This window comes from Neoarius graeffei, chromosome 1 (genome assembly GCF_027579695.1).
Source record: "Neoarius graeffei isolate fNeoGra1 chromosome 1, fNeoGra1.pri, whole genome shotgun sequence".
Classification (NCBI taxonomy): Eukaryota; Metazoa; Chordata; class Actinopteri; order Siluriformes; family Ariidae; genus Neoarius; species Neoarius graeffei.
Genome location: NC_083569.1, coordinates 50,475,439 through 50,488,863, shown reverse-complemented (window position 1 = coordinate 50,488,863; position 13,425 = coordinate 50,475,439). Strand labels below are relative to the sequence as shown.

Below are 13,425 nucleotides of genomic sequence, written 5' to 3'. Positions count from 1 at the left end.
GTAAACATAAGTCTTCATGAGAATCACCCTGTGTACCTGGATGAGTGCTTACGAAAATCTACCACAGTTTACTATGGTTTTACCATGGTTTTTATGTAGTAACCATGATTCTACCATGGTATCTCATGGTTATTCTAAGTACTATGAACCAACCATAGTATTACTATGGTTCATCCATGGTAGTAACCATGGATCTACTATGGTATTTCATGGTGATTCTAAGTACTATGAACCAACCATAGCATTACTGTGGTTTATCCATAGTACTGCAGTAGCTGTGGTAGCATCATAGTTGTATGTGTAATAGGTCATAGTAACTATGAAATTAGTTTAAAAAGGGATAGTATGGTTTTTAAAAGGATGCACTAACTGTAGTATTACCATGCTTTCGTCCAACAGTCAACGCTGTAGAGAAGGATCTCGATTAACAGCCCAGATACATTAACATTTACTTAGAACCTAAAAATTTAAGTGAACATTGGGGTAAAATGCACCATGGTTTTCATGGTTACCCAAAAAACCATGAATAACTATAAACCATGGTAAAACCATGGTTAGTTTTCGTGATTCCTAATTCTATTTCAAAATGTTGCTTTCCACATATTTTTTAATCTTTATTGCCACAATAGAAAGAGCAGGGTGAGAGAGGAGACAGTGGACCAGAGGCCAACAGGGATAATTATGCAGGGTCACAGGTGAGAAGAGAATATAACTAGCTATGTCACTACTACTATTCTTAATTCTATTTATACATTTTACTTTATAGATTTAGATAGTAGATCATTTTAAAGAACTAAAGTCGGTTCCGGGTGGCACGGTGGTGTAGTGGTTAGCGCTGTCGCCTCACAGCAAGAAGGTCCGGGTTCGAGCCCCGTGGCCGGTGAGGGCCTTTCTGTGCGGAGTTTGCATGTTCTCCCCGTGTCCGCGTGGGTTTCCTCCGGGTGCTCCGGTTTCCCCCACAGTCCAAAGACATGCAGGTTAGGTTAACTGGTGACTCTAAATTGACCGTAGGTGTGAGTGTGAATGGTTGTGTATGTGTCAGCCCTGTGATGACCTGGCGACTTGTCCAGGGTGTACCCCGCCTTTCGCCCGTAGTCAGCTGGGATAGGCTCTAGCTGGCCTGCGACCCTGTAGAAGGACAAAGCGGCTAGAGATAATGAGATGAGATGAGAAAGTCGGTTCCCCGGTGCTGTGCTGTTTGTGGTGATGTGGTTCTTTAGCTGCTAAGGAGAGGTGCAGTTGAATGTGAGAGGATGATAAATCACTCAGTAGACCTCTGAATAATTTGTCCCCCTCACTTCTCCAGTGGGCGGCACGGTGGTGTAATGGTTAGCGCTGTCGCCTCACAGCAAGAAGGTCCGGGTTCGAGCCCCGTGGCCGGCGAGGGCCTTTCTGTGTGGAGTTTGCATGTTCTCCCCGTGTCTGCGTGGGTTTCCTCCGGGTGCTCCGGTTTCCCCCACAGTCCACAGACATGCAGGTTAGGTTAACTGGTGACTCTAAATTGAGCGTAGGTGTGAATGTGAGTGTGAATGGTTGTCTGTGTCTATGTGTCAGCCCTGTGATGACCTGGCGACTTGTCCAGGGTGTACCCCGCCTTTCGCCCGTAGTCAGCTGGGATAGGCTCCAGCTTGCCTGCGACCCTGTAGAACAGGATAAAGCGGCTAGAGATAATGAGATGAGATGAGAATGAGACTTCTCCGGTGATGCTGCGCGTGCGCGTGCGCGCATCCACAGGAGATAAAGCGGAAACCTGATTGCCGAGCGCTTCTGCTCCACCCGCTGGCGCGCGCCGCCTTTTCAGCGGAAACACTCACACGTGCACGCACGCGCTCCGAGCAGACAGCGCGCGCGCTGAGCAGCAGACAGCAGCGGCACGTGGACTTGATGCCCCGCTCGGGCTGCTCCCGCAGGGAAGCCGAATGGTGTGAGGGTCGAGGCGCCCTGAAGAGGCGGCCATGTTGGTGCTCAGGGTTCTGGCCGGGTTCTGCCTGTGCAGCGCGGCCGCCTCTGGATACGGAAGATGGACGAAGAACTTTCGCACCAACTCAAATGAAGTGGACAAACCCGGCTCTCAGCCGCACATCATTTTCGTTATGGTGGACGATCAGGGTTACAGGGACGTGGGATATCACGGGTCCGAGATCAAGACCCCGACACTGGACTGGCTGGCGGCGAACGGAGTGAAACTGGAGAATTATTACGTGCAGCCGCTGTGCAGCCCATCCCGCAGTCAGCTCATGACCGGCAGGTGAGCATGTGTTCCAGCCCCTCAATCAGCCTGCATGCACATCCTGACCCGCTGTGCCTTATTCATCTCATCTCATCTCATTATCTGTAGCCGCTTTATCCTGTTCCGAAAGGCGGGGTACACCCTGGACAAGTTGCCAGGTCATCACAGGGCTGACACATAGACACAGACAACCATTCACACTCACATTCACACCTACGGTCAATTTAGAGTCACCAGTTAACCTAACCTGCATGTCTTTGGACTGTGGGGGAAACCGGAGCACCCGGAGGAAACCCACGCGGACACGGGGAGAACATGCAAACTCCACACAGAAAGGCCCTCGCCGGCCCCGGGGCTCGAACCTGGACCTTCTTGCTGTGAGGTGACAGCGCTAACCACTACACCACCGTGCCACCCATTATTATTATTATTATGCATAATAATAGTCCTAATAATAAGCACGGTGGTGTAGCAGTTAGCGCTGTCGCCTCACAGCAAGAAGGTTCTGGGTTCGAGCCGGCGAGGGCCTTTCTGTGTGGAGTTTGCATGTTCTCCCCGTGTCCGCATGGGTTTCCTCCACAGTCCAAAGACATGCAGGTTAGGTTAACTGGTGGCTCTAAATTGACCGTAGGTGTGAATGTGAGTGTGAATGATCCAGCTTGCCTGCCAGAACAGGATAAGCAGCTACAGATAATGGATGGATGGATAATAACCAGTTTAGGGTGGCACAGTGGTGTAGTGGTTAGCGCTGTCGCCTCACAGCAAGAAGGTCCGGGTTCAAGCCCCGTGGCCGGCAAGGGCCTTTCTGTGCGGAGTTTGCATGTTCTCCCCGTGTCCGCGTGGGTTTCCTCCACAGTCCAAAGACATGCAGGTTAGGTTAACTGGTGACTCTAAATTGAGCGTAGGTGTGAATGTGAGTGTGAATGGTTGTCTGTATCTATGTGTCAGCCCTGTGATGACCTGGCGGCTTGTCCAGGGTGTACCCCGCCTTTCGCCCGTAGTCAGCTGGGATAGGCTCCAGCTTGCCTGCAGTACAGGTTAGGCGGCTACAGATGATGGATGGATGGATGTACAAACCCAGTAGCTGGGTATTTTACCAAATCTGGAAACCCACACAGACATGGCGAGAACATGCAAACTCCACACAGAAAGGCCCCCGTCGGTCATGAGGTTCGATCCCAGAACCTTTTTGCTGTGAGGCAACAGTGCTTACTACTGCGCCACCAAATCCACATTAAATTGTGTACATTTCACAATAAAGTCCTAATTTCTGCACTATAGGACTGAAATTGACACTAAAGTGTGCATATTTTACAGCAAAGACATACTTTCTGCCCCATAAGACTGAAATATACACTATATAAATATAATAAGCATGTATCTTTTACATTAAAACTCTTGCGTTTACACTGAAGTGCTAAAATCATCAAGAACTCTGAAATAAATTCTGAGCAGAAGCATGTACATGTTGTACCAAAGCGCTGCAGTCTGTTTCACTGACGGCTCACATATCAGCCATGGGTAACGCTACACGTGTTGTTCATTTCCACACAATCTACATAAATGCTGTCAAGCATTCTATTATAATGAACTCATTTCAGATTACATCTTCAAGCCTGCATTCAGGATATCAGTGTTCCACAATATGCCACAATATGAATCATACAAAACCCCATGCACAAGCCTTGATGTTACATTTTTATTACCCTAGATAATGTCTGTCGTCAGATACTGTACAGACACTGTCGTAGACATTTATAGTAAAATACTGCATCCTAATGGAAATCACCCCAACTGTTCACTCATTGCGCAATGCACATTTCCAAGCTCGGATGCCTTCAGGTCAAATCCATTCATTAATGAATAAGGAATAAAACATGTCCGACTGTGCTGTTGTAGGAAAATAATCCACCAGGGGGTGGTGTTATTTTGGACTGAAGTCGATTATTTTCCTGTACTAGCATGGGGTGTTTTATTCCTCTCATACCACAGCAATTTGCCAACTCATTCATTCCCATCTCATTATCTCTAGCCGCTTTATCCTATTCTACAGGGTCGCAGGCAAGCTGGAGCCTATCCCAGCTGACTACGGGCGAGAGGCGGGGTACACCCTGGACAAGTCGCCAGGTCATCACAGGGCTGACACATAGACACAGACAACCATTCACACTCACATTCACACCTACGCTCAATTTAGAGTCACCAGTTAACCTAACCTGCATGTCTTTGGACTGTGGGGGAAACCGGAGCACCCGGAGGAAACCCACGCGGACACGGGGAGAACATGCAAACTCCGCACAGAAAGGCCCTCGCCGGCCACGGGGCTCAAACCTGGACCTTCTTGCTGTGAGGCGACAGCGTTAACCACTACACCACCGTGCCGCCCCAATTTGCCAACTCTTACACTTTTTATTTATTTATACAGTAAACATAGATGGGCGGAACCAGTGTTGGGCACGTTACTTTCAAAAAGTAATTAGTTATAGTTACTAGTTACTTTTCCCAAAAAGTAACTGAGTTAGTAACGGAGTTACTTTGTCATAAAAGTAACTAATTACCAGGGAAAGTAATTATTCCGTTACATTTTGTTCCCCCTCAAAAAAATCTAATTAAATTGGTGTAATCATAATAAAAGTGAATGTTAAATGTGTTTAATGACTGAAATGGACACTTAACAGAACCAATTAGTAATGTCATCTACACTATATTAATATTTTTGTGGGACAATGTGAGATAATGCATCTATCAAATGTAATATATTTTTGTAGTTATTAAAATTATATTACTAATTACTGGCCACTGACGAGGACAAACGCTTTGTTCCTCGACATAATGTGCATTGCACGTAAACACTCTTGCCTTTTATTTCAAGTAATGAAAAGTAATGGCTGTATTTCCAATGTGAAAGCGCAGTGCTGGGCTGACCGCTCGCCATCGCTGGGTCTTCTGATTGAAAGAGCGTGCAGTAGTGCAGTAGGCGTGGCCTACCTACGTATGTTGTCCAAATCTACTCTGATTGGCTTACTGTGCCGTTGTCTCGCATCTCCCCGCCCCACACGAAAGCAGAGTAAAGAAAGGCTGAGCGAGCAGCGTGCCAGATGAGAACAGCTTTAATAAAGTAACGCATAGTATTTTATTGCAAGTAACGGGAACGGCGTTATAACAATGTAAAAAGTAATTAGTTAGATTACTCGTTACTAAAAAAAGTAACGCCGTTAGTAACTCCGTTTATTTGTAACGCCGTTATTCCCATCAGTGGGCGGAACGGTGGTGTCGTGGTCAGCACTGTCGCCTCACAGCAATGAAGTTTGAGATGAAGTTTATCTTCTCATGTTGAAAAACTCACACTTTTCATACAAAATACATCACAGATCCAGGCCTAGAAATTCATATATTTTTTCACCAGCCAGCCGGACTAGTTACCTTCCAAAGTAAGTCGCCAAACAGAAAATCAACCCGCCAAAATTTATTCATGTATGAATTTTACTTCTGTCAAAAATAACGCAAAAGAGAGTAGTTACCATTGTTCATGACTAATGTGCATTTATTTCAAGACCCGAGTATTTTGATACTGTGGTTAAATACATAAATGAGAACAACACAGAGCACCATAATATAATATCAACAAATAATATATTGGAAAAAAAACTTGGCAACTTGGTGTACGAGTATTGAAAACAAATATACTTACTATCATGACTATAGCACCCAAAATATGTCCAACATGCTTTCTGTATTTAACCATTTATGAGAGAGAAAGCATTAGGAGCATCATATTGACTAGGAATCAACTTGAAAAAAATGAATTATTCCATAAAAATCGTATCGCAGCCGAGGCCTACCCTGCTCCCACGTTTGCTTGTAAGTCCTTTGTCGTTTCTCCTTCTCGTACTCTTTATCAGTGGCCTTTTACTCCTCTTCAGACCGAGGTCGCTTTGTCCCCGTCTCTGGCGGTTTCTGTACACCTTTCAGAAAATTCCACATCGCAACGTAGCTTTGGCAGATGTAGATGTAAACAACAACAACAAAAATGCGTGTTTAAACGGGCGATAATGTGGCCACATCTGTTGAATGTGATAACGTGATTACCACGATATTCAACGAGATGCGTTATATGCATGCGCAGTTGTGAAAAAACCGACAACCTGACTCGGACACGATATGATTCAGAATTCTTCGGTATTTTCCGTCCTGCCGATAAACACATCGATTAACACAGACATGGCACACGCTTAATATGTGGCGGCTTTAGTTGACGGTGTGTCTGAATCTTTGCTTCATATATATATATATATATATATATATATATATATATATATATATATATATATATATATTTTATTTTCAACTAGCCAGCCGGGCTGGTTAGTGACAGGAATTACCCGCCAAATGACAAATGAAGTCGCCTCGGGCGACCGGACCACCGCGAATTTCAAGCCGTGCATATCTGAGTGATGTATTTTCCCAATATTTCACTCAGATGATGTTATGACTAGATGCACATTGTCAAAATGGCGTACCGGTTCAAAATTTAAATTCTTTTGATTAATTTGTGGTGGCATGGTGGTGTAGTGGTTAGTGCTGTCGCCTCACAGCAAGAAGGTCCGGGTTCGAGCCCTGTGGCCGACGAGGGCCTTTCTGTATGGAGTTTGCATGTTCTCCCCGTGTCCGCGTGGGTTTCCTCCGGGTGCTCCGGTTTCCCCCACAGTCCAAAGACATGCAGGTTAGGTTAACTGGTGACTCTAAATTGACCGTAGGTGTGAATGTGAGTGTGAATGGTTGTCTGTGTCTATGTGTCAGCCCTGTGATGACCTGGCGACTTGTCCAGGGTGTACCCCGCCTTTCGCCCGTAGTCAGCTGGGATAGGCTCCAGCTTGCCTGCGACCCTGTAGAACAGGATAAAGCGGCTACAGATAACGAGATGAAATGAGATGATTAACTTGCATGTAGTGGTTAGCACTGTATCAGCTTTGCAATGACCTGGCGACTTGTCCAGGGTGTACCCCGCCTCTCGCCCATAGTCAGCTGGGATAGGCTCCAGCTTGCCCACAACCCTGCACAGGATAAGCAGCTACAGATAATGGATGGATAAACATAGGGATCAACAATGCTTATAACCATTTATCCTCACTCACCCATTTCAGTAATGATTTTATCTGAGAACACGCCGCATGAGGCAGAACCGCACCCTGTCTTTCACAGGGCACCATGCGCTCACATACATATTCACAATTACTGGCAGTTTATCTTTGCCAATTCACCGCTGGGGATGTTTTTAGGAAGTGGGAGGAAAACTGAGAACCACACGGATAAGATAAAATATACTTTATATCTAGGAGGGAGCATGCACAGAATCTCCACATAGACACATTAATGACATTTAGCAGACACTCTTATCCAGAGCAGCCTGGGAAGCAGTTGGGGTTTTGGTGATTGCTCAAGGGCACCTCAGCCATTTCTGCTGGTCTAGGGAATCAAACCAGCAACCTTTTGGTCCCAAAGCTGCTTCTCTAACCATAAGGCCATGACTTTCCACGGTAACCAAACACTATGACATTTATAATTACAATTAATTTAACGGAGTGTCCATGAATCAGGCTAGTTCTTGTTATCAGTTATGTTTGTAATGGTTATAAACCGTTCCCTCACCCTTTTCTCTCACAATCTCTCTTTTGAAGTTAATATACAGCTTGCCGTGTTACCAGTAAGTCCTGACTTACTGACCATTACAGCACACGAACACCCAAAGCTCTTTTCATAAATGTTAAATAAACGTCTCCTTACAGAAAGCTTCACTGTATCAACAAGGCTAGGTTTTTTTTTTCTTTATTAAATAACAAATCCGGGCAGCACGGTGGTGTAGTGGTTAGCACTGTCGCCTCACAGCAAGAAGGTCCAGGTTCGAGCCCCGTGGCCGGCGAGGGCCTTTCTGTGCAGAGTTTGCATGTTCTCCCCGTGTCCGCGTGGGTTTCCTCCGGGTGCTCCGGTTTCCCCCACAGTCCAAAGACATGCAGGTTAGGTTAACTGGTGACTCTAAATTGAGCGTAGGTGTGAATGTGAGTGTGAATGGTTGTCTGTGTCAATGTGTCAGCCCTGTGATGACCTGGCGACTTGTCCAGGGTGTACCCCGCCTTTCACCCGTAGTCAGCTGGGATAGACTCCAGCTTGCCTGCGACCCTGTAGAAGGATAAAGCGGCTAGAGATAATGAGATGAGATGAGATTAAATAACAAATCCGGGCGGCACGGCGGTGTAGTGGTTAGCGCTGTCGCCTCACAGCAAGAAAGTCCGGGTTCAAGCCCCGTGGCCGGCGAGGGCCTTTCTGTGTGGAGTTTGCATGTTCTCCCCGTGTCCGCGTGGGTTTCCTCTGGGTGCTCCGGTTTCCCCCACAGTCCAAAGACATGCAGGTTAGGTTAACTGGTGACTCTAAATTGACCGTAGGTGTGAATGTGAGTGTGAATGGTTGTCTGTGTCTATGTGTCAGCCCTGTGATGACCTGGCGACTTGTCCAGGGTGTACCCCGCCTTTCGCCCGTAGTCAGCTGGGATAGGCTCCAGCTTACCTGCGACCCTCTAGAACAGGATAAAGCGGCTACAGATAATGAGATGAGAAATAACAAATCCTTTTTAGTCAATTAATGATTAGGCTTAGACTATGTGGAACAGCCTCCATACAAGTCTCTGTGGTTTAGTTCTTACGATAGAAATGATAATGTATTATAGCTGTCATCATTTGAATTATAGCTGGCACTATCGTCGGAGTTATGCTGTCCTCGAACGTTAATCAACACCTTCTGATCCATCAGATTTGAGAGTTCAGCAGCACTGTTTTATTTGAACAAACCCTTTAATGTTGAGTAGAATGGTTGAGTGAATTCCTTAAAGCGCTCCACAGGACGAGAAACTTGCCAGGCTCCTGCTTTGAAGGTCATGAAAGAGGCTCCACTTTCACACTCCTTAAGGACTACAGAATAAATACGAGCGTCTAGTGCCCATGTTGAAAGCTCTCGTGACTTTAATAAAGTCTCCTCTTAGAGAAAAGAATGTAAAGAGGCTGCCGGGTACAAGGTATTTGGAATAAGGGGTGCTATTGTTGGTGTGTGTTTGCTTTCTGCTCAGGAATATTTGAAGAGCTCTTTGCATCCTGAACTAACAAGCGAAGTCTTCATCTTATTTACGTGCATAATAAAGCAACGCAGAATGACTAGGAGGATAACCTGTGGCATTGGCATTAAAGCAAGGGCACCAGTCTCAGCAGGCAGATAAATGACATTGTGGGTAATGTAGGAAACCATTAACTGAAGTGAAAGTTTACCAACCTGTCAACGAAAGAAGTTTAAGCTACAAAAATGTCAACTCAGAATTTCTTTACAAAATAAATCTTTGATGCCATTGGCGATCACATTCATATAAAGACTAATAGCAAGTCATTCACTATGGAATTTTCCTTTAAGCCTTAAATCAAATGTTGTGAAATGTCTCGGCGTGTGATGTACGTTTGACTGGAATGAAAAGAGAGATGTATTTCATCAGAGGAGTTAGAGCCTCTTGTAGAGGGACGCAAGTGGATGTGGGATTAACATTTTTGTCTTATACTTGACCTAAATAATAATGTGCTTGTAGATCTGACATGGCTGATGTTGGGGGGAAAAAATGCTGAAATGCCTAAGATGGTCTTTCACCTTGTGTGACGAAGAACCAGAGGCTGCAAGGAAGTGTGTGTCAGAAATCAGATTATGACGGCCAAATGAGTCTCATCTCATCTCATTATCTCTAGCCGCTTTATCCTGTTCTACAGGGTCGCAGGCAAGCTGGAGCCTATCCCAGCTGACTACGGGCGAGAGGCGGGGTACACCCTGGACAAGTCGCCAGGTCATCACAGGGCTGACACATAGACACAGACAACCATTCACACTCACATTCACACCTACGCTCAATTTAGAGTCACCAGTTAACCTAACCTGCATGTCTTTGGACTGTGGGGGAAACCGGAGCACCCGGAGGAAACCCACGCGGACACGGGGAGAACATGCAAACTCCACACAGAAAGGCCCTCGCCAGCCACGGGGCTCGAACCCGGACCTTCTTGCTGTGAGGCGACAGTGCTAACCACTACACCACCGTGCTGCCCGGATTTGTTATTTAATAAAGAAAAAAAAAAACCTAGCCTTGTTGATACAGTGAAGCTTTCTGTAAGGAAACGTTTATTTAACATTTATGAAAAGAGTTTTGGGTGTTCGTGTGCTGTAATGGTCAGTAAGTCAGGACTTACTGGTAACACGGCAAGCTGTATATTAACTTCAAAAGAGAGATTGTGAGAGAAAAGGGTGAGGGAACGGTTTATAACCATTACAAACATAACTGATAACAAGAACTAGCCTGATTCATGGACACTCCGTTAAATTAATTGTAATTATAAATGTCATAGTGTTTGGTTACCGTGGAAAGCCATGGCCTTATGGTTAGAGAAGCAGCTTTGGGACCAAAAGGTTGCTGGTTTGATTCCCTAGACCAGCAGAAATGGCTGAGGTGCCCTTGAGCAATCACCAAAACCCCAACTGCTTCCCAGGCTGCTCTGGATAAGAGTGTCTGCTAAATGTCATTAATGTGTCTATGTGGAGATTCTGTGCATGCTCCCTCCTAGATATAAAGTATATTTTATCTTATCCATGTGGTTCTCAGTTTTCCTCCCACTTCCTAAAAACATCCCCAGCGGTGAATTGGCAAAGATAAACTGCCAGTAATTGTGAATATGTATGTGAGCGCATGGTGCCCTGTGAAAGACAGGGTGCGGTTCTGCCTCATGCGGCGTGTTCTCAGATAAAATCATTACTGAAATGGGTGAGTGAGGATAAATGGTTATAAGCATTGTTGATCCCTATGTTTATCCATCCATTATCTGTAGCTGCTTATCCTGTGCAGGGTTGTGGGCAAGCTGGAGCCTATCCCAGCTGACTATGGGCGAGAGGCGGGGTACACCCTGGACAAGTCGCCAGATCATTGCAAAGCTGATACAGTGCTAACCACTACATGCAAGTTAATCATCTCATTTCATCTCGTTATCTCTAGCCGCTTTATCCTGTTCTACAGGGTCGCAGGCAAGCTGGAGCCTATCCCAGCTGACTACGGGCGAGAGGCGGGGTACACCCTGGACAAGTCGCCAGGTCATCACAGGGCTGACACATAGACACAGACAACCATTCACACTCACATTCACACCTACGCTCAATTTAGAGTCACCAGTTAACCTAACCTGCATGTCTTTGGACTGTGGGGGAAACCGGAGCACCCGGAGGAAACCCACGCGGACATGGGGAGAACATGCAAACTCCGCACAGAAAGGCCCTCGTCGGCCACGGGGCTCGAACCCGGACCTTCTTGCTGTGAGGCGACAGCGCTAACCACTACACCACCATGCCGCCGAGGGCCTTTCTGTGCAGAGTTTGCATGTTGCTTTAATCTTGGTGATTAATGTACATATTGATTAGCGGTTTAAATTTCTGTCATAATTAAGTGATGATTAATTGAACTAGACTATGTACAGTGGCCAAAAAACAAACAAGAGAATGCTCTTCACATGACTTCCTATTTTAGCCAAGTCCACCTGCCCATGCCACACAAAATATAGGTTTGTTCATATCCTATGAGAACTTCTGATTTTGTGTAAATTTACTAACACCAACCTCAACTGATCAGCTTAAAAAGTGTACGACTGGCGATGAGTTACTCTCATTTTATATACATGAATTACCTTGTCAGTTATACACTATATGTCCAAAAGTTCCGTATGTAGACGCCTGACCATCACGCCCATATGTGGACATTCTCCCAATTGTTCCCACAAAGTTGTAAGCAAACAGTTGCCTAGAATGTGTTTATCTACAGCAGTGGCGAACTGTTACTATTAGAGCTGGGACTTCAGCTCAGCCAAAGCTTAGCCAGACACCAAAAAAGCAACAGGGCAAAGGGTTTTGCAAGGGATTAGCGCCAGGCTGCCAGGTCGCTCCGTTGTGTGTAGTTGTTGATATTGATTTTAAAAATACCTAAGAAATTACACAGGGAAACGAACACTTAAGTCAGAGTGAAAAATACTGTAGCGAGCGAGTGAGCATGGGAGAAGAGTCTGGAGACAGAAATCTTAGTTTCTCGGTCATTAGCCTGTACTACTTGCTCTCAATAGCACTGGCTTGACTGCTTTATTAGCATTTGCTAACACTACTGATGAACACTACACCGGCTGGAAGGTGACTTCACTGCTGCGCTGACGGTGCCGACTCGCGGTTAAGCTCACGTTGGTCTTCGAGAAGGCCGAGGGTGATAAATTTTTGGTCCCTCTCACTATGAATCAAAATCTGATTGGTTAATTCATCCATCACCTCCTACATAAACATACACTGCCATGGCCTTCTGTCCCGGCAGTGACGTCGTAACCAACCAGTGACGTCGTAACTCTTCTCAGGATAGACAGCAAACAAAATCTCATTGGATAACTCGATTTTAATGTTTTCAGGACAGTAACCCTTTCATTTCTGAAGCAAATTTGATAGAAAATGAGGCAAAATTAGAAAAGAATAATTGTAATGAAATTATGAACGAATGAAATCAATGAACAAATGAAACAAATAAAATATAACATTTGAAATGCTGATCTGTTTGGGCCTTCTCTGAAGGTCTAGAAGGCCGTGACGGTTCCCCTCTGATTATAAGAGAAGAACATACCAACGGACATCAAAAAACTGGAAAAGAGTGTGCATGTATCATTTTTATAATTTTGTATGTAAATATGTATAATTTTTTTCGTGGTATATCAGATATATTCCATTCAGCTAGCATGATATTGAACGAGTCGAAGACGAGTATATATCTGAGAATATATCTGATATACAACTCCACTCCAGCCAATATTATTTGAATGTCAAATGTTCCCCAGTTTTCTCAGGCCACCAAACATGCAATGGGAATGTGAAAAGATCAAAGACTGAAGAAAACTCAGTGGCTCAGTTCCATGTGTGGTCAATAGTGTATCAGTCTGGCCGAGGGTGATAAATTTTTGGTCCCTTTCACTATAACTCAAAATCTGATTGGTTAATTCATTTGTCACTTCCTACATAAATATACACTGCCATGGCCTTCTGTCCCGGCAATGAAGTCCTAACCAATGAGTGAGCCGGCTCTAAACTCTTCTCAGGATAGAGAC

The 13,425-nt window shown here is 45.2% G+C and overlaps 1 protein-coding gene across 1 annotated transcript in view; it reads left to right on the top strand.

The window, feature by feature from the left end:
* The first annotated feature begins 1,863 nt into the window (after positions 1-1,863).
* The window catches only part of arsj (arylsulfatase family, member J), a 49,929-nt gene continuing 38,367 nt past the window's right edge, over positions 1,864-13,425 (top strand). The window contains exon 1 of the mRNA XM_060933453.1: positions 1,864-2,248. Coding sequence (XP_060789436.1) covers positions 1,956-2,248 — 293 coding nt within the window. The 5' untranslated portion in view covers positions 1,864-1,955. The remainder of the gene's footprint in view (positions 2,249-13,425) is intronic.